At 37.6% G+C, this 26,872-nt stretch overlaps 1 protein-coding gene across 1 annotated transcript in view; it reads right to left on the bottom strand.

The window, feature by feature from the left end:
- LOC120535835 overlaps window positions 1-26,872 on the bottom strand; it is a 69,237-nt gene that overhangs the window by 21,983 nt on the left and 20,382 nt on the right. Inside the window, exons 3-5 of the mRNA XM_039763945.1 lie at window positions 7,835-8,007; window positions 7,012-7,154; window positions 2,663-2,819 (exon numbers count right to left, since the gene is read on the bottom strand). Of these exons, the coding sequence (XP_039619879.1) occupies window positions 2,663-2,819; window positions 7,012-7,154; window positions 7,835-8,007 (473 nt within the window). The remainder of the gene's footprint in view (window positions 1-2,662; window positions 2,820-7,011; window positions 7,155-7,834; window positions 8,008-26,872) is intronic.

Here is a 26,872-nt window from a genome sequence, read left to right as displayed (position 1 = left end):
TTCAGCGGGTTAGACAATGGATGGATGGATGGAATAAGTGAATAAAGATAAATGGAGTAAAAGAGGGGAGAGAACCTGCTTCTTCAATTTAAATGTTTATTCTAAAATGTTATTTTTTAGATCCTGCCAGGTATTTTTGTACAGATACTCTAAGTGCGAATTTGATTTTTTCCAGTTTCAAACAGTATATAACACATTTTCCCAGTTATGATAAAGTTTTACAAGAACTAAACTCTAAAGAACGTTTATGTGTGGGTGTGGTTAAGGAGCTATTGTGAACAGTTGGGTGGTCATGCACGCCTTGAACTCCACTGCACAGCTACTCAAAAGCAGATTTTGTATTGACTGCAGAGGTGGCAGCAGTTTTTTTAAAAGTAGGACAGAATAAGGTGGCAGAGCATAGTAGTAATAATGTGCAAAGGACAACAAAACAGTAAACGAAGACCACAATATGACACAAAATCGTAAATCAAGATACATTGCATGAGAGTCAAAAATCAGAATATTTCACATAGCTTAAGCCAAAACAGAAGATGTAAATAAAAATTGAACAGAAGACAATTTGTGAGAGAGCCTTAAGATGGATGACGCAAGGATATTAAGTTTTACATTAGTCACAAGCTCACTTTGCACACTCTCGGACACCTTGCCTAGCAGCAGCCTGGTAACTGTGCATTACAAACAGCATACAAATGGCATGGCTGATACTAAAAACAAAATGTCACCTCAGGAAGATGTATTTCAAAATTAGCATCTTCAAAAACGTTCCAAAACAAAAACAGATTGTATCAATAAAATTCTTGACCTCTATAAACAACCCAAATGCTACTTTTTTATTTTTAGAGGCCTTGAAAAAGACTGTAAAAAATAAAATAAAAATAAAAAACAAGGTCCATGATCATGATGACAAATAACTTCCAAAAAAGACCAATCCTGTCCACTATAGACTCTTTTGTCACTTATAAACTGCCCTTGTCACATCATTCTCCAGGTAACTTCTTGTTACCACTACTCTCCAAACTCCAAACTCACCTGGTTGGGACACACAAGCCTCCTTTAGTGTCTGTCTTGGCTTTGATCCCAATACACAGCAAAGCCTGTAAGCACTTCTGGGTCAGTCTGTGACATAATGACTACCTCACAGCAGCCTTGGAGATCTCCAGCAGGGCTGCCTGTCTGAACTATTTCCTAGGGAGCATGTATACAGATTAGGGAAGCCAGACAGGCGCCAACATCACATTGCTATTATCAATGTATCTGCTCTATGATTCCATTATTTGGAAAAGTACCAGGAAAGGTAATAGCAACCACCTAGATGGGTCACCATGAACTCTATGCCCCTAATACAGTACAATACAAATAATACAGTATAGTACAGTAATGGTAGTAGTATATTATATAGTATGCTTTACTAAGCTGTTTTCCTGCCAATGGAAGAATTACCCATATCCTGGGAGCCTTTGAATCATCAGATGGAAAGATTCTGTCATCTGATCAGATAACCTTGAACAGATTCAACACAGACTAGCCAGTAGTGGGTGGGTGGCCAGTTGACCGAGTTCTCCATGACTGTGACTTTGTCTAAAATCTTGGTTGTCAACTGGCCAATTAATTAATGGACAGATACTTCTGGGCTATATTTATATTAATCAATTTCAACCTGTTTTTTAAACTGTTTTAACAATTGTGTTTATTTACTGTATGTGTACTCATTATGCAATTAGCAATTTTGAAAGCTTGTTTTTGCATTTTACCAGAAAACCTGTTACAGCACTTTGTGCCTGCACTTAGTGAAGAAAGCTTTACAAAAATAAACTGAATTAAATTTAATTGAACTACTGGACAAATAAATCAAAACATTTCGAATAAATATCAAATCTCAGTGGAGCAAAGTTTAGAAAGAGAGAAAGAGTAGGAGTAGGAGGCCTAGAGGACTTATAACTTCAATGGTAACAGTGAAAACAAGAGTATCTATCAAAAAAGGGTAATTGAAATGCCACAAACAGTTAAAGCAGACTATTGTTGAAAATACAAATATCAATCCTAAAAGCTATTTTAGCAACATTGGAAATTAACATTTTTTGGGGAATTTCTTGCAAGGACATTAGAAACTATAGGGAATATTAATTACATTACAGGGAATTAGAAGGACAGATATATTTCCTGCATTAAAGAGGCTAAAATCAGCTTGGAACAAGTCAAAGAGTTTTTACCCAAGAGTTTAAAAGGAAGCTACACTAATAGGATATTGATTTATGTAGATCAATGTGTCAAGTTCAAGCCAAAGGAGATCAAGCTCAGATCATACAATACACTTGTGAGGCCTCCTTTCAAATATTGTGTGCAGCTTTGGTCTCTATATTAAAAAGTGCCATAAAAGAACTAGAGAATCTCTGGGGAAGTATTAGGTTGATTGGAGGAATGCAGACTGTGAATTACAAGGAAAGATTGAGCTATTTTAAACAAATAAATATCAAGAGGTGGGTGAAATGTTTGTCCAGTATACTCTATTTCCTGTCCACATGATTAGTTTTATTTATGACAGTAATTTCCTTACGTGGACAGCTTCTGTAATGAACTGATGCTTATTGATTATGGGAGTGCAGTCAGTTGAAGACTGCCAACATTTTGTCTTTGATTTACTGTTCAATAATGTACTCACCATTGTGCAAGGCTCCCAGACTAATACATTTTTTTTTAGTTGGTCCACTTTTGCGACGAGCTTCTACAAATCCATCAATACAATATTTGCCTGGTGGAACATTTTTGAAGATAATGGTCAAGTTTTCATATCCTTGTTCAAAAGTTTTCTTCTGCATCTAAGGATGCAAAATATTAGAGAGCCATTTAGAATAAACAAAAATTCAAACTATCAATGCAAAATAATTCTAGAGGAATCATGCTGCTACCATTAACACATTATTCTTCTCAGTATGCTCACACAGAAGGCACTCAAATACCTGTTAATGGATTAAAGATTCATTGTCGGAGTAATGAATATACAACCTTTACATTACGTAAAAATGTGCTGAAAGGTAAAATATGGCACTTTTCTTATCAGGGTGGCCTGGACCAGCACTGTAGAGATGTATGAATGCTTGACCTAAGAACAGGACTTACACAGTTCTTCCAGTATATTTTGACACTGTTAAACTATCTAGCCATTTTATGAACTCACTTACTGTATTTAAGATCACAAATCTGCAGCTTAATGTGAGCAGACAGAACACAAAGTAGAGATCAACACTGACGTTCAGTTTTAGTGCAACATGTCAACCCACCTTAGCATAGCAATCTTTGCCTTGTTATTGACTTGAATTATCACTGTTAGGAGGAATAGATAGATGAATAGTCATGGGTGTAAATTTGAGCTGACCCAGTCACTCATTATGCTGCCTGCACTTACTTAAAAAACAGACTTTCAGTCTAACATGCTGATATTTCTTGATGAATAGTGCCTTATGAAGTTACAGGGAAGTCAAAAGAAATAGCATCACCAGTTAGGGCATCTGTGAAAAAAAATAGCAAATTCCTTAACCATGATGCTCAAGCATTGATTCAAGAGGCATAGAATAATAAAGAAGAAAATGTGTATCAGTTGGCTTCAAATGGTCTGCACAAGTAGAGAGTGAGATATTTCATGAAGAACGTTATACTGAAGGAAGTACTGATGAATGTGTTTTCCTTAAGCCCCTTTATTAGAAATAAAAATTGTATTTTTTGGTACAGTAATACAAGGCATCCAATCAATTGAAATAAATCATTCTGCACAGTCCCTTTCATCCTATCTATATTCAGAAACATAACCTCTAGTACCAGTAAGTTCTCTCTTTTATTATCCACAGGTCATAGGTTATTCAGCTACACTGACAAATGTATACTTGTTTCTTGTTTGTATAATTTTACTTAATGTGGGTAATGACATCCTTGATGTGCTCTACAACTTCCCTTGTGATTTTCTGTGCTGTAGTCTGGTGAGTTGGTAACATCACTTCAAGCAAGGATCACCAAAATGACAAGCTGATTAAAAAGGCAGGCTCAATTATGGGATGTATTCTTGAACCCCCACCCCTGAAGGCAGTAGTAGAAGAGAGAACAAAGACAAAACTGATGGCCATTAAGAAGAATGCTGCGCACCCTCTCTCTGATGACCTGGCATGAAGTCCTGTCACACAAGTGTGTCCAAGGATCACCTTTGTGGCTAATCTTTGTTAAGCAATATTACTCTGGGACAAGAGGGGGCACCGTCGATAATGTTATTGTTTATTTCTGGTCCCACAGCACAGAGAAGACAGCCAATGAAGGCAATTGACTCCTCCCCTTTCCTGTCAGTGGACAATATATTCGAGGCACTCACAGAAAGTGGCATCTCATTGTGGATTAATACTTGACAGAGATGAAGCTCCAATCCAGATCCAAAAAGCATTGCAAGACTGCTAAACAACCCTTATTTGATTTATATGCGCAATTCGGGACTGTTTGAGTTTGTGAGTGTTTGGTTAATTAAACAGGGTATCCCAGTTGATGTCCCATCATTTACCTGGATCCACTGCAATACCTTGTACGAACACAGTCCTTTAAGTCAATGAATTATTCAGCAGAAGTGTGTCAAGAAAAGCTGCTGGGGCTCTTTCATACCTATGGCAATACACAACCAAAATGTATCATTGTAATTTCTCTCTTTACTTTAGGCAAGTCAGGCTTTTTTTGTAATTCTTGTGCATATTTATAAGGGGTTGTTGCTATTTATTACATTTTTATATCACCTTTTCGTGAGCATATGTAAAAGATACATTTTCCTTGAGATAATAAAGTACTATCCATCTAATATGCAAAAATTTAAAAATCATGTTTTTACTTTTCAGCATTTTACATTTGAGTGCTTTTTGATGTGGGGAAAAATTAATTAAATTTGGCATAAGACTGCAAAATAACAAAATGTAAAATAAAAAGAAAGGTTCTGAATACTTTACTAATGCAGTATATACTCTACTTCCTAGCTTCACCCAGGAAATGTTTCGAAAACAATGGGCCTCAGTTACAGTGCCATCCATTAATCACATGCAAAGTGAACAAAACTCAGCTTCACATGTGGGTTTTAACTTTGTTCACTTAAGAATTTGTTTTCAGGTTTACCCCCAGCCATATGTTCAAGTGGGAAGGGGAACACAGTATTTTAGTATTTATTATTATTATTATTATTTATTTTTATTAATATGGCTTTCTGGCTGAATCGTGTTTTACTTGAACTTATTATAAACAATAAGAAAAAAATAAAAGAACTGTGAATTGTGAGAAAAGAAAAAGATCATGAAATGTGAGCATAAATAAAAACAATTTGTTTAAGAATATGTTTTTTGCTTCTTATTTATGTATTTAACTTTGCTTGCAATTTTTTTCTAAATCCAACATGAAATACGGCTTGAATTTACAACTGTCACTTACACTCGTCAAAGCTGAGAGGGCGGGCTTAAGCAAGTGTTGTTTTTTGATTGGTGGATCATCCACAGACTGTATGTATGTGCTTTGCTTAACTTACGAATCCTGTGTCTCATGCCTATGCTCTGTACTGAGATTTTGGGGTATTTAAATTTTCTATTTGGGGGGTTTGTGACGATGCGGGTTCACGCCATGCTCCCATCCGACTTCCAGGAGTTCTTGAACCCGACACCGTTGGTAATGTCACCGAGATGAGCTGACATATGAGGAGAATTCACTGATGATGCCAGAGGATGGTGGAGAAAGTGCTCAAGTGCCTTTATTAAAAGCAAAGTCAAAACACAAGTAAAACCAACAAAAGTGTTGATTGTGCAGTCTTCCAAAAAGTACATAGATACTGTAAATCCATGAAAACCATGTGAAAAGTGAGGATAAAAATAATAATAAATAATTCCATTAAAATCCAAGGTTAAAATGCAGTCTAACTTGTTCCGATCTCTGTCCACCTCCTTCTCATGCTCCCCAGCTCACCCATTGCTCGAGTAGCCGGCAGAGACTCAGCAGCCACAAGCTCCTTTCGGCCGACCTCCGTCTTGGCTGCCTCCAGGCATCATGGCCAGACTGTCCGAGGTCAGATCTGCTCCCTTCTTCCTTCACGCTCATGTTGCACCTGGGAAGCCTAGGAAGTGCTCCTGCCTTGCTCGCCACACTCCACCTGGATGTTCAGTGCGGCACAGCAAACGCTCCTTAATGGGACCCCAGCTCATGCTGTGTCCTCCTTCCAGGTGGCCAGATCCTCCTGCTAAGACTGCCTTTCACATCTTTTAACCTTGTTCCTTCTTTTTCTCTTTTCTTACATTTATCTCCCATTTTTTATATCTCCCATCTTTGAATCCTCATCTTTGTTTTCTCCATCTTTGAATTCTTCCCTCTTCAATTTTTCCCTTCTTTTATCCTCACATCTCCGTGGGCGCAGCACCTTAATCACATGCCGCAGGAAGCCAATGAAGCAATTCAGAACAATCACACCCACACGTGTAGGTGCGACTCGCTCCAACTACCTCATTAACTCCCTGTAGTCGTGCAATTGTGCCCACGGAGAGCAACACGGCTTTATGGATTTAAAACTTACCGCTTTTTTTTTTTGATGCCGCAGACCCTCTATACCACAGGGTAAATACCTAAATAGCAATACAGCAAAATTTCCTTCCTTAGCAGGTACCTACTTTCTCTCAATAAAACCCAAGCATCTCATAAAAGTGTTTTATGAAAGAGGAGTAACAAAATTCAGCATCCCATTGAAGACTCAAAACGAACAGTTACATCATTAATGAAAGCAGAAAGATTACTAAGAATATCGCCAGCATAGAAATTTCCAGTTTCTTGGCTGGATGTGCTTCTCTGACATTGGGAATTTCACATAAAGAGCTTAATTATTTAACAGTGCTTCTATATTTTGCCTACATGTGCGGGTCGGAGGGGCTCAGCTGTCTCTTTTTTACAATGATCCACAACTGTGTCCCTCCCAATGGTATCAAATGACAAAAAACATTAGAAAATACATATATTCACCATAGTCTGGTTGAAGTCTTCATCTTTATATAGAAAGACAGTGGCTTCCAAACTCGTCCAAGATGGTGCTAGTGCATGGACGACATACACCTCGATGGTTTGGTCTATTAAGGATATGGTGATTTGTGGAATGCTCGGGTTGGCTAAAGAAAAGAATAAAGGGTGGTTAAGCCAACTTCTATTATTTCCCCACTTTAAGTAAATGGTACATGAATTTCAATGGGAACCCCAATAAAGTTATGATGGTCCATATATACTGTATGTCCACACTAACTCATTTCCCAGTATCATTAGATCACTTCATGTGCTATGCAAGTTGTGTAAGTAAAATCACATCTCTGTGTATGATTTTAACATGTAAAAGGAGTAGGGTGACTTATCATGCTATCCAGTCTTTCATTTTCTGTAGATTTAATCTTAGTGCAGACAAATGGTGTTTTCCTGCACCAATAAAGACAATACAATAATCAATTTTGGACAGACCAAAGTCCAACACCAATCACACTCACCTGCACAGTGACACTCAATCTCACTGGGGCAGTTTCAAGTCAATAATGTCTCATCAGACAATGGTCCAATGGATGCCAAAAGAAAACATGGAGATCTTGCTAACGTCAAACTGCAGGCACCACAGCTATAATTGTAATGAAGTGCTGGCCCTAGAGGTCAAAACTCTACACACTGCGCTGCTGCATGTTCCCTGGCTTAAAATTAAATCCCTTGTTATCCATACTTAGAGTCTGACCTAACAGAGAAGGTTGACATATTACTATGTTTGAAGAAAGAAATACTTTTTACAGTTGTCAAACAAAAAGAAACTCACAATCTTCGTAAGGCTGAAAGGACACATTGACCCAGTCTGAAGCATTATTGTGCCAAACTGCTTTCACCCTTACAAAATAAATTAAATGGAAATCTTCAAAGTGTTTGGAGAGGCTGCAGCTTTTGGCAGAGGTATTGACACAACCATCCACTTCAGTCCAGTGATAAGAAGGGCTGAAATAAGAAAATGAACAGAGAGGCAAGTGTTAAAGAGTGAGGCTATAACAGGAACACACACTGTAGGTTTTATTCTCTATCTGAGAAGTGTTAATAAGCCAGAAATCTTAAGCTATTATTATGTTTTATTAAGTAAATTAATTCTACAATTAAGGTAATTTGATATATTTTTGATGTACTTTTTATCAATTAATCTAGAAATATATTTCTATGTATTGTGTTTTAAAAACTTTCAGTTGTACAATTCAGACCAAAAGTGTGCTGTCTCGCTATAAGAAAAATGAAATCTAAGCAAGTGAAAAAAAATTCTGTATATCATGACCTTAAATCTTGCTTTCCTTATTGTAAAAATTATTGACTTATCAAACAATTTGTACTTATGATTATTTAGCTTATTTTAAGAAATCTTGTCAAGTAAATTATGCTTACCCCATTAGCAAATTTTTTTGCTAAATAAAAGCAAAACAGCTTCCCAGATTTTATCTAGTTTTTACATAAGCGTTTTTGCAGTGTTTCAATGACATTCTGAACGTAGTTAATATTTCATTATAATTTACACTGAAGTATAGATAGATAGATAGATAGATAGATAGATAGATAGATAGATAGATAGATAGATAGAAATTTAGCTTTTTACAAAAGCTCAACAAATACAATAACCATCCATCCATCCATTTTCCAACCCGCTGAATCCGAACACAGGGTCACGGGGTCTGCTGGAGCCAATCCCAGCCAACACAGGGTACAAGGCAGGACCCAATCCCGGGCAGGGTGCCAACCCACCGCAGGACACACACAAACACACACTAGGGCCAATTTAGAATCGCCAATCCACCTAACCTGCATGTCTTTGGATTGTGGGAGGAAACCGAGCGCCGGAGGAAACCCACGCAGACACGGGGAGAACATGCAAACTCCACGCAGGGAGGATGCAGGAAGTGAACCTGGGTCTCCTAACTGCGAGGCAGCAGCACTATCACTGCGCCACCGTGCCGCCCTACAATAACCACCAATCTCAAATACAAAAAAAAATACTTCTAGTTTGGCTAATGGTAAATGAGCAGTCACAATGCGGTGCTATATATAAGTACAGTATAATGCAAAGCAGAGCCATTTCTGGGCATAGGCTGCCCAAGCAAGGACCTAGGTCACCACCTAGTAGTCAGGATGCATTACTGCAGTCCTCTGTAGAGATTCCTATCTTTATTTTGTTTAGAAAAATTTGTCCGGACCGGACTGGACTACAAAGAAATGTTCATGTTGTGTGCCTCATTAGCACCTGCACTGTCTGTGCTACACACAGCAGAATCTGTGTTCTGTTTCATACACTAGTGCAGGCAGGATGCCAGGCATCTCATCTCATGCAATGTGCGGTCTCCTCACTATCTGTGTGCCATGCGCATGCGTGCATGACAGTGAAGTCGAGCTTAGGCAGTTACCTGCTGCCAGGGCCAGGAATCAGGAGTCACCCTCTGATCTTCCCACGTTATGTGCATCCAGCCAGCATTGCAATAATGAGTATTGTAATTAAAGTAATCAACCTGTGTTAGTACAGTATTGTATTGTGTGTATGTGTATGGTGGTGTGAGGGGAGTGGGGGACAAATTTTCTTGCCTGGGGCACGAAAGACGTCAGGAATGGCCCTGATGCAAAAGTATGAAGGAGCCCCAGTAACATTTCTTCTCACATGTCTACTGAATAATTTGTTGGCTGAAAGTACTCAATGCTATAGAGTGTGGAGTATTGTTCATAATAGCTATCAATTTTATCTTCATTCTCCCCTCTGTTACTACCACCAGATGGTCCAAGGTGTACAGAGCCAAGAGAGAAGGTGAAAGAACAATATTTTGTGGTGCTACAGTGCTACTCATATCCATATAAAAAATGCCCAATATCCAGGACACCATAAGTTCATCTGCCTATAGAATTCTGCACTTACTCCTTAACAGGCATGGCTGGATGATATTGAAGGCCCCGATGACACCAAAAGCAAAATCTTTACAGTGGTGCCAGCTCTGTGCAGATGGGAATATGCCTTGTTGAAAAGATAAATAATAGCATCCTCCACCCCAATCTTTGCCTGATTGCTTTGAGACCAAGTGGTCTTTCACAAGATAATTCAAATAGTCCAGGACCAGCATCTCGAAGGTCTTCATGATGTGGAACATAAGGGCCAATGGTCTTAATTATTAGGTGAACAGATGTCTGCCTTCTTTGAAACTGGAACAATACAGGATGCTTTCCACAGCACAGCAAAACGTTAACGACAGACTAAACATGTGCCAGAGAATATCACAAAGTTGGTCAGCACAGGCCTTAAATACTCCAGCACTGGCTTACACCTGTATGCTGTTTGGTACAGTATTGTGATGAGCATTAGTATGCTTTTCAGTTTCACGTCCAGAACAGTGTCACAATCCTAAAATGCTCCTGCAGGGGAGACTCATTTCCTGGTTTTGCACAGTTCACAGTAGTGCTCAGCATTTGATTAACATGTCTGCTACTGCTATCTCCATAAACTTTAACCATGTGTGTTACTGGACCTAGCACTTTTTCAATAATCCCATTTAACCATTTCTGCCCTCTCCTGTAACTCTTTACCATTACCTCTTGGCCTGCAGTGAAGAATCTGTTTCTGTGACTGCTGTCAGCTTGCATTCTCTGGGAGAACTAAGGTCTAATCAGAGACAACCTAGTATGAACTTGTATCTGAAGAAAACGTTTGGCTGTTGTCTTTTCTGTTTTAGTGTGAGTTATGTTAGGTAACCATATAGAGAACTAGCAACACAATGTCCAACTGTCATACTACCCTACTGATCTATTCTGGACTCATCTCTCAACCAGGCCATTACTAGCAAGACAGTATGCAGATGACTTCACATGTTTTATCCCATTTTGTTTCATGAAAATCTTAATCTCTTGGGAGGTAATTGAGGTCCATTATCAGATGCTAGTTCCTTAGGTAACCCATAGGAAACAAAAAAAGTTCCTCAGCACTTCCACAATTTTAGTAGCTGTAGTAGACTGCATCTACCATAAACACCTGTCTTTGATCTTCAGTAAAGCCTACATGTATTCTTTTCCAAGGATAATTTTTATATCTTCAAGGAAGAACTAGAGCAGTAGAAGGCATGCTGTGCTCCTGCTAACAAACAGTATACTTATTCACTTCTGCTTCAATACACTCACCTGGTGTGGACCACCAAAACAAACTTCCAGCTAAAGATTTCATTTTAACTATTCCCCAATGGCTTTGGTGCAGCATGGATTGTAATTTGCCTTGTAATTTCTCAGGCACTACTACAAGCAGACAGCACAGTATACAATCATCTTTAATTGTTATCTCAAACCTTATTTCAAAATATGGCTTCAGCACTTCATCCAGCACATTTAGCTAGCCTAACATTACCATCTATTTAACCACCTTTAAAGCAGGATTTTTTTAATCTTGTTTGCAATATATCTGGCAGTGCCATGTAAGTCATCCAGGTAAGGTACTCTGTATAAGGAACACCACAGCGCTACTACATTTTACAGAAAACCTAGATGGTGCATCAGCATGTCCATGTTGCTCTGATCATTTGTATTGGTTTTCATATATACTGTATATGCTGCTAGATTCAGAGCCCATCTTTGCATTATCACAGCAGCTAGAGGCCGGAATACTTACTTTAGGATCAAGTATCTTAGCTAAAGGCTTATAATCTATCAGAAAGATAAACATCCTGCCATACAAGTATTCTTAACACCTGATACTTATCCAAGTGCTCCATCTGTGTACAGTATTTCTGGTCTGTGTCTGTCAACATAAAGGAAGCATGAAGAATAAGTCTCTCTGCTCCATTGCTCCATTTTCCGTCTGGTGAGATTTTACAGCACCCACCACAACTGGAGATGAGTCACAACCCAGGATGAGTGGCAGCTATGGGTTATAATGAACTAACACCTGACTGGATTGTATCTGTTTCTTAGCATCTTCAAAAGCGCACTGACATTTTTCAGACCAAACCCATTTATCATTTTTGTGCAACAACACTGTCTTTGGCTGTATTAGCATGGAAAGATTTTTAATGAATTTCCTGTAGTAATTTACCACATCCAGAAAAGATATTAGCTCTGTCACATTCACAGGAACAGTAGGCCTTTGAATAGCCTTTGTTTTTTCTCTCATTGGATAGATACCCATAGCATCAATATTTTGCTCCTTCTCAGTGGAGTTGTTTCATATACTAACTCAGTTTCTTTTAATATAAATATCCTATCTTCGTCACCAAAACTGTAGTGTCTGACACGTCCTCTTACTTCAGTGGTCAATTCATGGAGTTTGAATTAGGAAGAAATCCACCAAAGCAGGAGTTAAACAATAATGCTTTTATTTTCCTTTGCATTGTGTTTCACTTCTGCTTTCTGTAACAAGCCTCACCCCACACTGCTAAACGCGATTCTTTTTTTAACATAATCGCCAATGAGAACAAAGTATACATTTCTAAACTTCCCACACCAACCTATGCTAGAGATGTTATGCCCCAAGCATTACAGTAATAAAAAACACTTGTAATACGAACAACACAACTTCATGTGAGACTTACCCTGAACAAATTAATCACAACTATGCAACAGAGACAAAAGGTGAATATAGAAGCTGCTCCAGTATGCTCCCTTCTTCTTGCTGCAGCAGACATCGCTGATACTAACAAACATATGACGAAAGGTTGAAAAAGGCATCCAAGAGACTCAGAGGTGCACTTAGTGGAACAATTAGATAGGCAAACAGAGTATAATTACAAGCCAAATTTTCCTGTCAGCATAGTATTGCACATATCACAGTACAGTTGTTTCCAAATTTGAACAGTTGAAGTCATACCAGTTTTACTGACTCACAAAAAGTCAGTATTGGTGATGGAAACAGCAAACACTATGGATTACAATCCAATGTATTAGCGACTACACCACTACAGGGCCAGCAGGCTATAGTCACATTTAGCAGCTCCTATTATCCAGACACCTCTAGTTCTGTGTCTCCTAGCCTGCTTGTAAGCAACTTGTTTTCTTAAAATGGCAAAATGGTTCCATCTACTCATCAAGGAACCATGTGCTGCCTTCCTAGTATCCAACCAGTCTTTCATAATGTGTCATTCTCACTTGCTTGCTATCTAGAATCCTATACAAAATTTGCACACTTTCATTCAGGTGTCCTTATTTTCTGTTGCTTTGATGCCTTTGAAGGTTTTACATTCCAAGTATCTGTTATACGACTGGATTTTTGCCATTTTGACTAGACACATGATAAACTCATAATCTCTTCATTATGAGTATGGAGTTTATACACTAGTTTAGATTTGTAAATTTTTTCTGAGCTCACATTCATTTTATAACACACCAGTGAAGCCTCACCTGGAGTACTGCCACAGTTTTGATCTCCAGGCTAAAAAAAGACATAGCAGCAACAGAAAAGGTCCTGAGAACTACAACTAGGTTGATTCCAGGACTGCATGTTATAAGTTATGACGAAAGATTAATGAAGTTGAACCTTTTTAATTTAAACAAATAAGAAGTAAAATGATTGATGACGAAAGAAATTAGTACCGTGAGGCAAGACTGTTACCTTATAATGAGTTCAACAAGAACACAGGAACTTGTTAAGGGTAAATTTGGCATAAACATTAGAAAGTTCTTCACACTAAGAACTATAGACACATAGACTAAGCTACCAGATAATGTGGTAGGACTTTAGGGACAACTCAGCTTTACAGTTGTGCTTGAAAGTTTGTGAACCCTTTAGAATTTTCTATATTTCTGCATAAATATGACCTAAAACATCATCAGATTTTCACTCAAGTCCTAAAAGTAGATAAAGAAAAAACAGTTAAACAAATGAGACAAAAATATTATACTTGATCATTTATTTATTAAGGAAAATGATCGAATATTACATATTTGTGAGTGGCAAAAGTATGTGAACCTCTAGGATTAGCAGTTAGTTTGAAGGTGAAATTCGAGTCAAGTGTTTTCAATCAATGGGATGACAATCAGGTGTGAGTGAGCACCCTGTGTTGTTTAAACAACAGGGATCTATCAAAGTCTGCTCTTCATAACACATGTTTGTGGAAGTGTATCATGGCACGAACAAAGGAGATTTCTGAGGACCTCAGAAAAAGAGTTGTTGATGTTAATAAGGCTGGAAAAGGTTACAAAACCATCTCTAAAGAGTTTGGACTCCACCAATCCACAGTCAAACAGATTGTGTACAAATGGAGGAAATTCAAGACCATTTTTAGCCTCCCCAGGAGTGGTCGACCAACAAAGATCACTCCAAGAGCAAGGCGTGTAATAGTCAGCGAGGTCACAATGGACCCTGGGATAATTTCTAAGCAACTGAAGGCCTCTCTCACATTGGCTAATGTTCATGTTCATGAGTCTACCATCAGGAGAACACTGAACAACAATGGTATGCATGGCAGGGTTGCAAGGAGAAAGCCACTGTTCTCCAAAAAAAACATTGCTGTTCATCTGCAGTTTGCTAAAGATCACGTGGACAAACCAGAAGGCTATTGGAAGAATGTTTTGTGGACGGATGAGACCAAAATAGAACTTTTTGGTTTAAATGAAAAGCGTTATGTTTGGAGAAAGGAAAACACTGCATTCCAGCATAAGGACCTTATCCCATCTGTGAAACATGGTGGTGGTAGTATCATGGTTTGGACCTGTTTTGCTGCATCTGGGCCAGGATGGCTTGCCTTCATTGATGAAACAATGAATTCTGAATTATATCAGAGAATTTTAAAGGAAAATGTCAGGACATCTGTCCATGAACTGAATCGCAAGAGAAGGTGGGTCATGCAGCAAGATAACGACCCTAAGCACACAAGTTGTTCTACCAAAGAATGGTTAAAGAAGGATAAAGTTAATGTTTTGGAATGGCCATGTCAAAGTCCTTACCTTAATCCAATCGAAATGTTGTGGAAGGACCTGAAGCGAACAGTTAATGTGAGGAAAACCACCAACATCCCAGAGTTGAAGCTGTTCTGTACAGAGGAATGGGCTAAAAAAGCCGGTGTGCAGAAATGATCAAAAGTTACCGGAAAGGTTTAGTTGCAGTTATTGCTGCAAAGGGGGGTCACACCAGATACTGAAAGCAAAGGTTCACGTACTTTTGCCACTCACAAATATGTAATATTCGATCATTTTCCTTAATAAATAAATGACCAAGTATAATATTTTTGTCTCATTTGTTTAACTGGTTTCTCTTTATCTACTTTTAGGACTTGAGTGAAAATCTGATGATGTTTTAGGTCATATTTATGCAGAAATATAGAAAATTCTAAAGGGTTCAAAAACTTTCAAGCACAACTGTATGTTATTTTGAAGGTATTTGGAGGATGGTACTGGCGAGCTCTGCTGGGCTGAATGGCCTGTCCTTTCCAAAGTTTTTCTAATGTTCATCTAAAGTTCTAGTATGTTTTTAGTGGTTCTGAATCACAAAGAATCCCTATAGAACTCTGTTTTACTATTGTGCTCATAAGAATTATTTATGAACATTCTGAAATTATGTCAAGACTTTGAAAAGACATCAAGCTTTTTTGGGGTTTCCCTTATTGTTTTTCCTATAGACCCACAGAAACACTCACTCTTAGGCTATTTTCGGCCATATTTTGCGCAGGAAGTTACAACCTTATGATAAAGAAGAAACCAATAGGTGTCTTCAGCAAAAAAGATCAGAGGGGCGTAAATTGTTCATGCCACATCAATCAACTGCTAATGTGATTGAAGGGGTCAGGGTTACTGGTTTTCACAAAACTTGAAAAACTTGGTAATACAGGCATGTGGAGTATCGTTTAAGGCTATTTCAAGGTTTCTGATGACGAACATGGTAAGCACTTGATGCTTAATTCTTTACCAGTAATCCTAGCCCTCTAAGAGACACTCGCAGAAAGTTAAAATGACAAATTTCAAAAAGCATAAGCATGTGGGTTATCGATGTAGAATATTTCAAGGTCAGTGATTACGAATATGATGTGATTTCTGATTTTCAGTCCTTTACTAAGGATCTAGCCCTCCATGGACACTTACCAGAGGGTGAACAATGACAAATTTCCATTACTTTGAAGAATGTTTCAATTTCAACTGAAGCACGCAATATATGATACAACTATTTTTGTTTACTATGTTCTTCTGCATCATGAAGAAGATAATTCAGACTTTTTAAAATTTTTGTTTTAGTCTCTTTAAAGTATTTCCTATATTTTCATTTATATTGGGATGTCACTTTAATTTTCTGTGGGCAATGCAATTTTTTTGAACATTTGTCATTATGCAACATCATCAACATGACCATATATAAGCTGGAAGTCTTGTGCAAAGCATAGTGTCGGTTTTCTGGCAATTGCTGACTACGTCATTGATTTACATTTTGGTTTTGACAAGGATCAGTTTAATTTTGTTGGCTTTGACTTGGCATTTTGTTAACTTATGTTTCATCTTCTGACCAGTTTTTCTCCAAGTTTGTGGACTGTCACTTCTACCTCTGTGTAGGGCACTATTCCTAATCTTTTAAAAAGCAATAACTTCAAATTTGTTTCACTTTTTACATGCAGCAACCTTTTTTTATTTCTCCTACAAACTTTGACCAACTAGAGCATACAGTATTTCTATAAAAATATGATACCAGCATGACTACTTAAAAGCATATTATGAAAGCAATCATTTGACAGTTAAAGGAAATAAGAAAATTAATTTTTCATACATAGTTAAAAATGATAAAAATGACAAAAAAAGAAATGTAGCCCTGCCACGAACCGCATCAGCTATTTCGAGAATTCCTTTTTTGTGCTTTATATTTGTTTCCCTTTTTCAGAGTTGTGGTGTTTTTGTGTGTTGAAAGCAGATAGATTGCTGTAAGCAGGCACTCATTTCTAGCTCAGTTCAGCCAAGTGAGTGAAGCCTTGCAGCCTTGAGTATGATCCCCCTGGTTTGCAGCACTTTTCCTGGTTTATATTAGAGTTCCTTAGATTTTCTGGCATCATGAGCTGTTTAATTTGTTTTGGTCTCCTTTTTGCAGTTTAACTTCAAGTGATTCAATGGTATGTTTAATGCAAACAGAAATTTCTTTTTTGCATTTTTGTGACATCTGTAAAGAATAATGTCAGAAGCGCTTATTGCCACTTCCAATATATTAACGAATGCATAAATAGCAAATTAACATAAAGAGCCATAAAAAGTAATTAAAAACTTCTAAAACATTAGATTAAGCATAAATTAGAATGTTAAGCAAATAATTAACAAAAAATCAGTCATATTGCATTATTTTTTAAAGCTTGAAGCAGAATTGCTAGTGTGGGAAAGGAACAGAACAAGAACAAGAATGACGTGCAGAGACTAACTAAGGATAGGATAAGGAGAATGAGAAAACCTGTGTTCAAGGCTGTGAAGCTAAAGAACGATACCACAGGAAAACTGGCTCTGGTGGGCACATAAGAAACCAGCTAGAATAGTGAATCAGCAGAAACAGCAAAAGGCATTGCTGCCAAGGTCAGAGATGATGTAATGTATGGAAAATAACAAATTTAGTATATTCAAGCACTAGCATAAATATAGAAGAATACATTAGAAATTAACTTTAGCATAGAAATTAAGGCAAGTCTGGACTGACACACAATGATTAAATTAAAGCACATACCATATTTCTTTTAATTAAAGCTTAGCTTTGGGCATCAGACAACCCTGCTCAAGTCAGAGAAAGAGGAAGTGATGACAGGAAAGCCCATATAAGGAAGATGAACGTCTGTACCAACCTTGGCCAGTGAAAAAAATAAGCAAAAACAGAAACTAGAAATGAACAATAGACAGTGAAATACCAGGGGCCCAGCTGCAGGGAGATGAGAAATTGGCCAGACAGGAGTAGAAGGGAGTCAGAGCAAAAACAGCAAATGAGCTAATTGAGCGAGGTTGGAGTGATAAGAAATTGTTATATAAACTTTGAGTTTTGAACTGTTCGGGGCACAGCTCAATTTGGCCATATTGGGTTGAGTCTGTGTTATTTTTTGTGTTGTTTTATTCCAATAAAGCTTTAAAACTCTGTCTGTCGATCCTGAGTCCTAATAGCTTTCATTTTCAGGTAAACAGCCTTCTGGTGACGAATTTTTTGCCATGACATATTGATGACCCTGAGACGTGATAGAATAACAGGTCAGCTGCGTGAATCCAGCAGCAGGGACAAGGCCCTACGAAACGAACACAGATGGTGGCCACCTGAAAGGTAAGCGATATTTTTGCTAAACTAATTTGTGTAAAGTTTCAAAGAGCGTCCGCCCCTCCAACGGAGACAAGCAGCATTTGGCCTTTCTAAAATGAACAGGTAGGAATACGGGATGGGCAGACAGACTTAAATGGAATGTGTGAAGACTGTACAGCTAATATGAATGTGTTTGTATGAATGAGAGTGCAGTAAATAAGACGCTCCGATCCGGGGGACGGAGGACTGCACGGTGCAGTATATAAGACGCTCCGATCCAGGGGACAGAGGACTGCATTGTAATGGGTAGTGTTGAAATCCTGTCAAATACTAAGGTTGCTGTGACGACGATGAACTGTGTATAAGATAGCTGAAGAATTCCTGAATTAGCACCCCTTGCTGTGGCTGTATATGCTCTTCAGTGGAACGTGAGCGAGAAGGTATAGCCATCCTTCTGCAAGCCGTTTTGAGTGCCAGTAGAACGTGAGCGAGAAGGCATAGCCATCCATCTGCAAGCCGTTTTTGGGGCCAGAAAAACGTGAGCGGGAAGGCGTGACCAGGGCCAGATTTAGACTTGATAAGGCCCTAAGCTATTTGAGACATGGGGCCCTTTATAAGTCCAGATATTTTATGTAAGTGCCAAATATGATTTTCCGATACCTAGAGGTTTAAACTGAAATACAATTAAGAAGTATATAGATAGTGAAATAAGAAATGCTTAACTTAAAATAATTTTTATTCATAATAAACTTAAAAATGCAAACTCTGGTAAAAAGAAACAAAAGTTCTTTTAAAAGGCACAATGTACAAAGGTTTATTATCTAATATCTTGAAACATGGTATAAGGATTAAGGAATTATATTAAACTAAAATATTTTCTTTCTTGCCTTTGCCAGAGCAGAGTCACTATGACATCATCAAATGATAAACTGCGTAGTTTGTCACTTACTATGCACATGATACTGAGGGAACATAATTTATCTTGTGTCATTGTTATTCTAAATTCATTTTTTATTCTCTTCAGCTGAGAAAAAGATCTTTCTCCAGAGCAATTTGCAACCATCATACATAGAAACAATAGCGCTCTGATCTTTGAAAAGACGCGCAAAAAAATTGGGTGAAGAATATTGGACGTCCCGGACGTGCGGCATTGGGACAAATAATGCTGTAGTATATTTAAGTATATATGACAATTGCTCACTCAGACAATTTGTTTTGGGGGCCCCCAAGAAGGCGGGGGCCCTAAGCTATAGCTTGTGTAGCTTACACGTAAATCCTGCACTGGGCGTGACCATCCGTCTGCAAGCCGTTTTGAGTGCCAGTAAAATGTGAGCGGGAAGGCGTGACCATCTGTCTGCAAGCCGTTTCGAGAGGGAGTCATTTTTTGGGAAAAGATGATGGCATACCAGTGCCGACAGCTTCTTCTGATTGTGCCCTAGTAAAAGAGCAGGTTCAGGTGCGATTGGAGACCTATAGTTACCGCCCCAGATTAGGGAATTAGAACTTTATTTTATTTTATGATTTTTCTTTTGATAGGTTAGGGAGGCACGTAAGTACTGTGTGTATGGAGCGCTTTTAAAAGTGTTGCGGCAATTGTAGAAGTACGTACAGATGCGAAGAATGTTTGGAGCACTTTAAAAAGCGACGCGGTGAATGAAGCACACAGGTGCAAAACTAGTACTGTATACTGTACACTAGGGATTAGCACACTAGGTGCTAAAAAAATTTTTTAGTACGAGTGTGGATTTTAGGGAATGAACAAAGTGTATATATACAGTATATATATATACAGTACAGGCCAAAAGTTTGGACACACCTCCTCATTCAATGTGTTTTCTTTATTTTCATGACCATTTACATTGGTAGATTCTCGCCGAAGGCATCAAAACTATGAATGAACACATGTGGAGTTATGTACTTAACAAACAAAGGTGAAATAACTGAAAACATGTTTTATATTCTAGTTTCTTCAAAATAGCCACACTTTGCTCTGATTACTGCTTTGCACACTCTTGGCATTCTCTCGATGAGCTTCAACAGGTAGTCACCTGAAATGGTTTTCACTTCACAGGTGTGCCTTATCAGGGTTATTAAGTGGAATTTCTTGCTTTATCAATGGGGTTGGGACCAGCAGTTGTGTTGTGCAGAAGTTAGGTTAGTTGGACGATCATTTATTTTTCAACAGGACAATGAACCCAAACACACCTCCAGGCTGTGTAAGGGCTATTTGACCAAAAAGGAGAGTGATGGAGTGCTGTAAATGGTCATGAAAATAAAAAACACATTGAATGAGGAAGTGTGTCCAAACTTTTGGCCTGTACTGTATATATATATATATAAAAAGTGTATATAACTTTTTGTGTGCAAAAATAGACATATTGCTTTAGAGAACATAAAATAAACCTGCATTTACAATAAGCTGTAAATAAAGTTCACCCTGTGGGAGGAAGAGTAGAGCTAAGACAGTAAGGAATAGAAAAAGAGGGATATTATTTAGAAATATAATTTTGATTTTGTACACCGTTCAAAGACACGTGTGGAGAAAATATTGTTACGGAGGATACAAGTTGTGGTCAAACGTAATTTAAGTAGAGATCTGAATTTAAGATTAGCGGTAGGAAGCCCACGGCTGCAGGGAATTGTAATAGATACAAGCAAGTTGCCCGTGGATATACTGGGGCGTAACGATCCCCACATATACACATATATATTTTAATTGCCCCATCCCCGAATAAGGAATAATTGAGTTAGTGACTGCGTGAGCTCCGTTATCTCTTAGTGGTAGTAAAAATGAGCCACAGGTGCGGAGACAAGTGTGAGTGTGAATGAATTCCGGACCCAAATAGTTTGTACCGGGAGACACAATAAAGTAATCAAGCACATAACGAGTTTGAGTGAGATTTTGTAATCAAAGCATTTCTTTCATAGAGATACATTGAGAGATTTTTTATCAAGACCGTGTCACTGCTAGGAGTTACAGCAAATAAATATATGAAAGCCAAAGTAGTTCAATTAAAATGACTATAAATTAAAGATCAGAGAAAGAATACATTACAAAAATGCATCCGGAAAAGTATTAACGTAGTTCACTTGACAAGATTTCTTAAAATAAATGTAATACCATGATTTAAATACTTTCAGTTGGCATAAGTTTCATTCTTTGCAGCAGCAGGATTACATAAAATTATCAAGAAGCATAATTAAGGTAAGCACAAGAAAGTTAGAAGAAGTGCGAACATTTGGGAGATTGGAAAAGTATTGTAATTAGAATTTGGATATTAAAATGTGAAGTTTTGAAAAAGTTAATTTGATTCAAATGCTTGTGCCTCATGTTACTTCCTGTTAAAAACAATTCAAGCCGTACTTACAGTTTGATAAGAAAAATAGCATTCAGAGAAAGGTAGGAGGAAAGCACCAAAAGAAAAATTAAAGCGATAGAAAAATGTGTGCGTATAAAGATTATGTGTGTATATAATAGTACATATATTTGTGGGGAAAGAATATAATTATTATTTGCGCTAAAAAGAAATGTGCACTGTATTTAACTTCAAAGGTACCTCGCTGATGTCTGTGTGTGTAAGTACGTCTGAGCTGAATGCGTGTGTGTGCACATTAATTTTTCTGTGTGTGTGTGGAAAAGAAAGTGAAACATGGAGACCTCTGGGTAATGTAGTTTAATTATGATTTGCTGAAACTGCCTTGTGCATATAAATTTCCAGAGCTCGACTAAATATGGGTTAAAATGAATGTCGAGTACGTGTAATATTTGATAAAATGAAAGAGTGTCCCCTTTTAATTATACAAATGGGTATAAAGATGTAAAGCCTCTTTCCTTCAGACCCTGATCAAGTCTTAAGGAAAAATGCTCTTTTGATAACTTTAACATATAAGGGAAACAAGTTCTTTCAATTTCTTCTGTCCTTTTTTTCTTGTGATGTGTGTATGTGAAATTGTGCATTATGGGGATTATTACAGTGGAGTGTGTGGTGGCGCAGTGGTTAACACTTATGCTAAGATTCAAGCTTATATGTGATTTGTGTTAAAGCTTACATTTTATTTGTTTTGAGTTAATATTCTCAGTGACAGTTAGCCTTTTTTCTGGGAGTGCCGTTTTGCTGTGGTATCGAACCGCGTGATTTCTTGATAGTTGGATTTGCCCTTATTGTCGCAGGAATGGATTCCCACAGAAGCAATTCCTTGTTGTCGCTGAGTCATTTCGCCAATGGAGTCTCCTTGATCTAGAAACCAGCACCGTTTAGAGCTGAGCAGGATTGTGTTACGTTTCCTAGGGTTAACACCAGCTAACGTCATGAGAGGCTGTTTTATGTTCATTTGTCCTGATTGGTAATGTTAAGTGAGAATGGAAATTGCTCTTCTTCAGAGTTCATTTTCTTTCTGATTCCTTTGCTGCATTGTATCCAAATATAGTGTGTACAAATAATAAGTAATAAATACTGGAGTAAGGTTGAGTGTGTTACAATGGTTTGGGTGATTTTATGTATGTTTTATAGTGTATTAAAGGGATCCCTATGAGTGCATGATAAACAAGTTCAAGTGTGTTTGAGAGTGGTTGTGTGAAACATATGGTGTTGTTTGAAAGGATGAAATGTTTGATATTAATGCGTATGAGAATATAAATTAAGCTCTTAATTCAAATTAAAAAAGATATGAACAGGTGGTGTAAAAAAAGTCTCCAGATCAGGCATGATATTGTACGAGCACCCCTTTCATCTGAGTACTGGCCAGACTCTGATTTAAGGGAGGATTTTAATTAAAAAGAGTAAATTTCAATTGAAGGAGACATTCTTTAAAATAGTAATGAAGCTGAAGAAAAATAATGGCCTCCAGTCCAGGTAGTGTTCCATGCTAAGATAAAAAAGAGGGAATAAGGGGGGTTAACTAAGAGAAAAACAGACTGTGCTCTTTGGAGTCAACATTCTGAAAAACATCTGAAAGATAACAAGAATGTACAAGATTAACTGGCTTTGGCAGAAGGTTATGGGGAAAAGAAATTGGTGTATGTAACGGTAATAGATTTACAGAATTCTGGAAAGATTAACTAACAAAGAAGTGGATTCTTCATTCTAAATATGGGTGGGAATGTGCTAATTTCCTAGAAGGCATCTTAATAAATAAATAAATAAATAAATAAAGGCACATTTTGCATTATAGGGCATTCTGATATATTGATTTCTTTCCTCATCCCCTTTTTTGGTATTAAGTGACTTGCATATTTTAAATGTAAAATAGAATGGAGTACAGGTATTTGTATTACTACAAAGCTGCTGAAAAGGTTCACTTTTATATTTTGATGCTTTAATGAAATATAGAATGAAACATTTGTATTACGATTCTAAAATCTAAAGATCCAAATGTATGTGGTACTTTAATTAATAAAGTAATTAGTAATGCCAGAAAGAAAGGAATAATACTTGGGAAACATTTAAAGAAACGTTAAGCTTTTAGATGGCAGATTATAAGGGGTTAGAGATGGAGTCCAAGATTATTTTTGCTGCTAAATAACCTTTGAAATAATTTAAAGGACTTGAGTGGGAAGGGATAAAATATTTTACTTCACTGACCTTGTTAATCTTAGATATGGTCCAAATATACTCAAATATGAACATCTTGTGTAAAAAGAAAAATGTTCTTAGGACTTTGCACATTTGAACAATGCTTTATAATTAGATACATGGGAGAGGAAATGTGGAGCCTGACTGTTTTTGTTATATTTAATGTCAAAAAGGAAAAACAATTTAAGAATTTACCCATCCAGACATTGGATTTCTTTCTTGACTCTGCTTGCTATGCTAACTATGAGATGTTCTCTGGAGGTTGCTGGTATACATTGATGTTCATTTAGGGGAAGAGTACAGTAAACACTGAGACAAATTTTTATAATAATTGGCTTAAGTCTTCTTGCTTTTACACCAACCTCCACAGAGCATGGCTCTTTAACTAATAAATACTCAACCTTCTCTTTGCTTTTGTTTGTTCTCTATCCCTGGACGTATTTGTCTTCCCTGTAAGAGAGTTATAAAATTTGGCTTCTATTAAATTATTATATTAATAGAATCAATTTCAGATACCCTCTTGCTCCACATCTCCTCTAATTGTAAGATAATAACAGCAATATTGACACAAGTGTCAATAAAGGGGGAAGGGTTGGTGTATAAGTAAAATGTTTAATTTTTGTTCAATTTTTAATTTCTGAAGCTATTTTTCAATTATTATGGAACAAATGCAGATAATTTGAATATCATGCCAATATTATTGGGATCAATTTTTTGCAATGATTGATTATTGAGTACATTTTTCCCTGATATATATTAAGATTGACTTTATTTTTATAATAACTTGGGACATATTTTCAATTGAGTGGAAATTGCAACCACAGCCAAACTGGAAACAGCTATAAAAGAAGGCCTGAACTTTGTGCTTATCAATTTTAAATTTTACTTTGTCTGTTTAAAGGCAAATTGACTTAGACAAGCACAGACTGGATTGAAATGACCGGTTGTTTTACTGCTAGCAATATTTTTAATAGATAGACACCGTTAAGTGGATGCAGTGGATTCTTCATGATTGACAGGAGTTTGCTTAATGCCCGTCGCTCTGCTACAGATGTTAAACGGTCCAGCTTTATTCCTACAGTAGAGCCTGCCTTCCTAACACGTTTTTCCAGGCGTGAGACACCCTTCTTCTTTATGCTGCCCCCCCAGCACACCACTGCGTAGAAGAGGGCACTCGCCACAACCGTCTGGTAGAACATCTGCAGCATCTTATTGGAGATGTTGAAGGACGCCAACCTTCTAAGGAAGTATAGTCGGCTCTGACCTTTCTTACACAGAGCATCAGTATTGGCAGACCAGTCCAATTTGTCATCCAGCTGCACTCCCAGGTATTTATAGGTCTGCACACAGTCTGTAGTTCCAAAGCAGTCTCTCAGGGGACCACTTCCTGAATGAGCGTGTGGTTGTAGGTAGCACCTTCACTCTTGGTTTGTAGTGAGGCTGAAGCAGAACCAGGTTATGGCGCTGTATGCGTCTTTAACGTTTGCATACAGTAGGTCAATAGTCCTATTTCCCCGGGTGTTACACTCCACATACTGGGAGAAGGCAGGTAATGTTTTATCCAGCGTTACATGGTTAAAGTCTCCAGCGATTAGCACAAGCGCCTCAGGGTGCTGAGTTTGTAACTTAGCAACTGCGGAATGGATGACATCACTCGCTATCTCTGCATTCGCTCGAGGGGGGATGTAAACAATAAAAACAATCACATGTCCAAACTCTCTTGGCAAGTAATAGGGACGCAAACTTACAGCCAACAGTTCGATGTCCCTGCAGCAAGAGGAGATTTTAATGTTTACATGTCAAGAGTTGCACCACTTTGTATTGACATAAAGAGCAACTCCCCCCCCCTTTCTTCTTGCTGCTGGTATTTGCGTCTCTCTCCGTTCTAACTGTGCTAAACCTGGGTAGCTCCACATTAGCATCTGGGATAGGGGTACCCCCAACGAAACAGATCTGACATCTTATGACATATTATTTTTTGGATCCATAAGTAGCTACCAATGAAGAATTAACATGCTGACTATTTAAATTTTAAGTCTTTACATCTGCAGGTGAAATCTGTTTTTCCCAGTAAATCGTAGATGACAGTATTTGAAGTTGAACCAGAGTTTGGGCTGTGATAAAGGTCTGCAGATAAGCTAATCATCCGACCCCAAGGAGAACCCAGCCATACCAGAGATGAGATCAAGTCGTGGATCAGGCCATCGACCAATTGACTATTGGACAACGCACTTCAATTCCAGTCCAAGGCATTATAGATCCCTGCTGCTAAGAGCTCAACTATGCTGGTGATGACTGAGCCCAAAAGATCATCGTGGATTCCGAATCGTAGATGACATCTACCTTGAGATATTGGACCCCAACACCTGCTCTAATCCTTGCCAGAGAAGAAAATTTGTCACATTTTTACTCTGCAGGGCTCAATGTTGTTTGCCGGAGCCTACTTTAACTGTCCATTCATTATTCAGTTTGACAACTGGCAACATCTTTTAAAAAGTATTTGAACCATAAAGTTATGAAAGGTATAGAAGGGAAAGATAATTATCTGTAAGTAAAGCAGAATATAGGGACTCCTAAATAATATGTATTTAATGAATGTTTGTATTAATGGGAATACATGATTATTGTGAATTCAAAGTGGTTAAGAATAGATATTTTTAAATAGGTGTTTTTATATGCCTTCTGATGTTTAGTATGAGATAATATGTTACCTTTAAGGACCAATGATTTATGTAATCTGGAGTTAATCAGAATCTAATCTAATATAACATAACAGATCTATTAGAGATTGTTAAATGATTATCATTACAGGGGCATTCCACCATTGCTAGTTAGGGTCAGTCCACTTTAGATATTCTAGGTTATCGATTGTAATATTATAACAAATAATGTAGAGCTAAACATTTAGGTACATTTATTTAATTGAAAAGAATAATAGTAAGCTCATGGGATGGCACACATACAGTAATTAGTATTTTGGGAATAAGGGACACTTACTATAGGTCAGAACATCCACAACCTTTAAAATAGGATGATACAGTTTAGGCTAGCATGTTGA

Source organism: Polypterus senegalus, chromosome 9 (genome assembly GCF_016835505.1).
Source record: "Polypterus senegalus isolate Bchr_013 chromosome 9, ASM1683550v1, whole genome shotgun sequence".
NCBI lineage: Eukaryota > Metazoa > Chordata > Cladistia > Polypteriformes > Polypteridae > Polypterus > Polypterus senegalus.
Note: the sequence above shows the minus strand (reverse complement) of the source record. Positions and strands in the feature narration are given on the sequence as shown.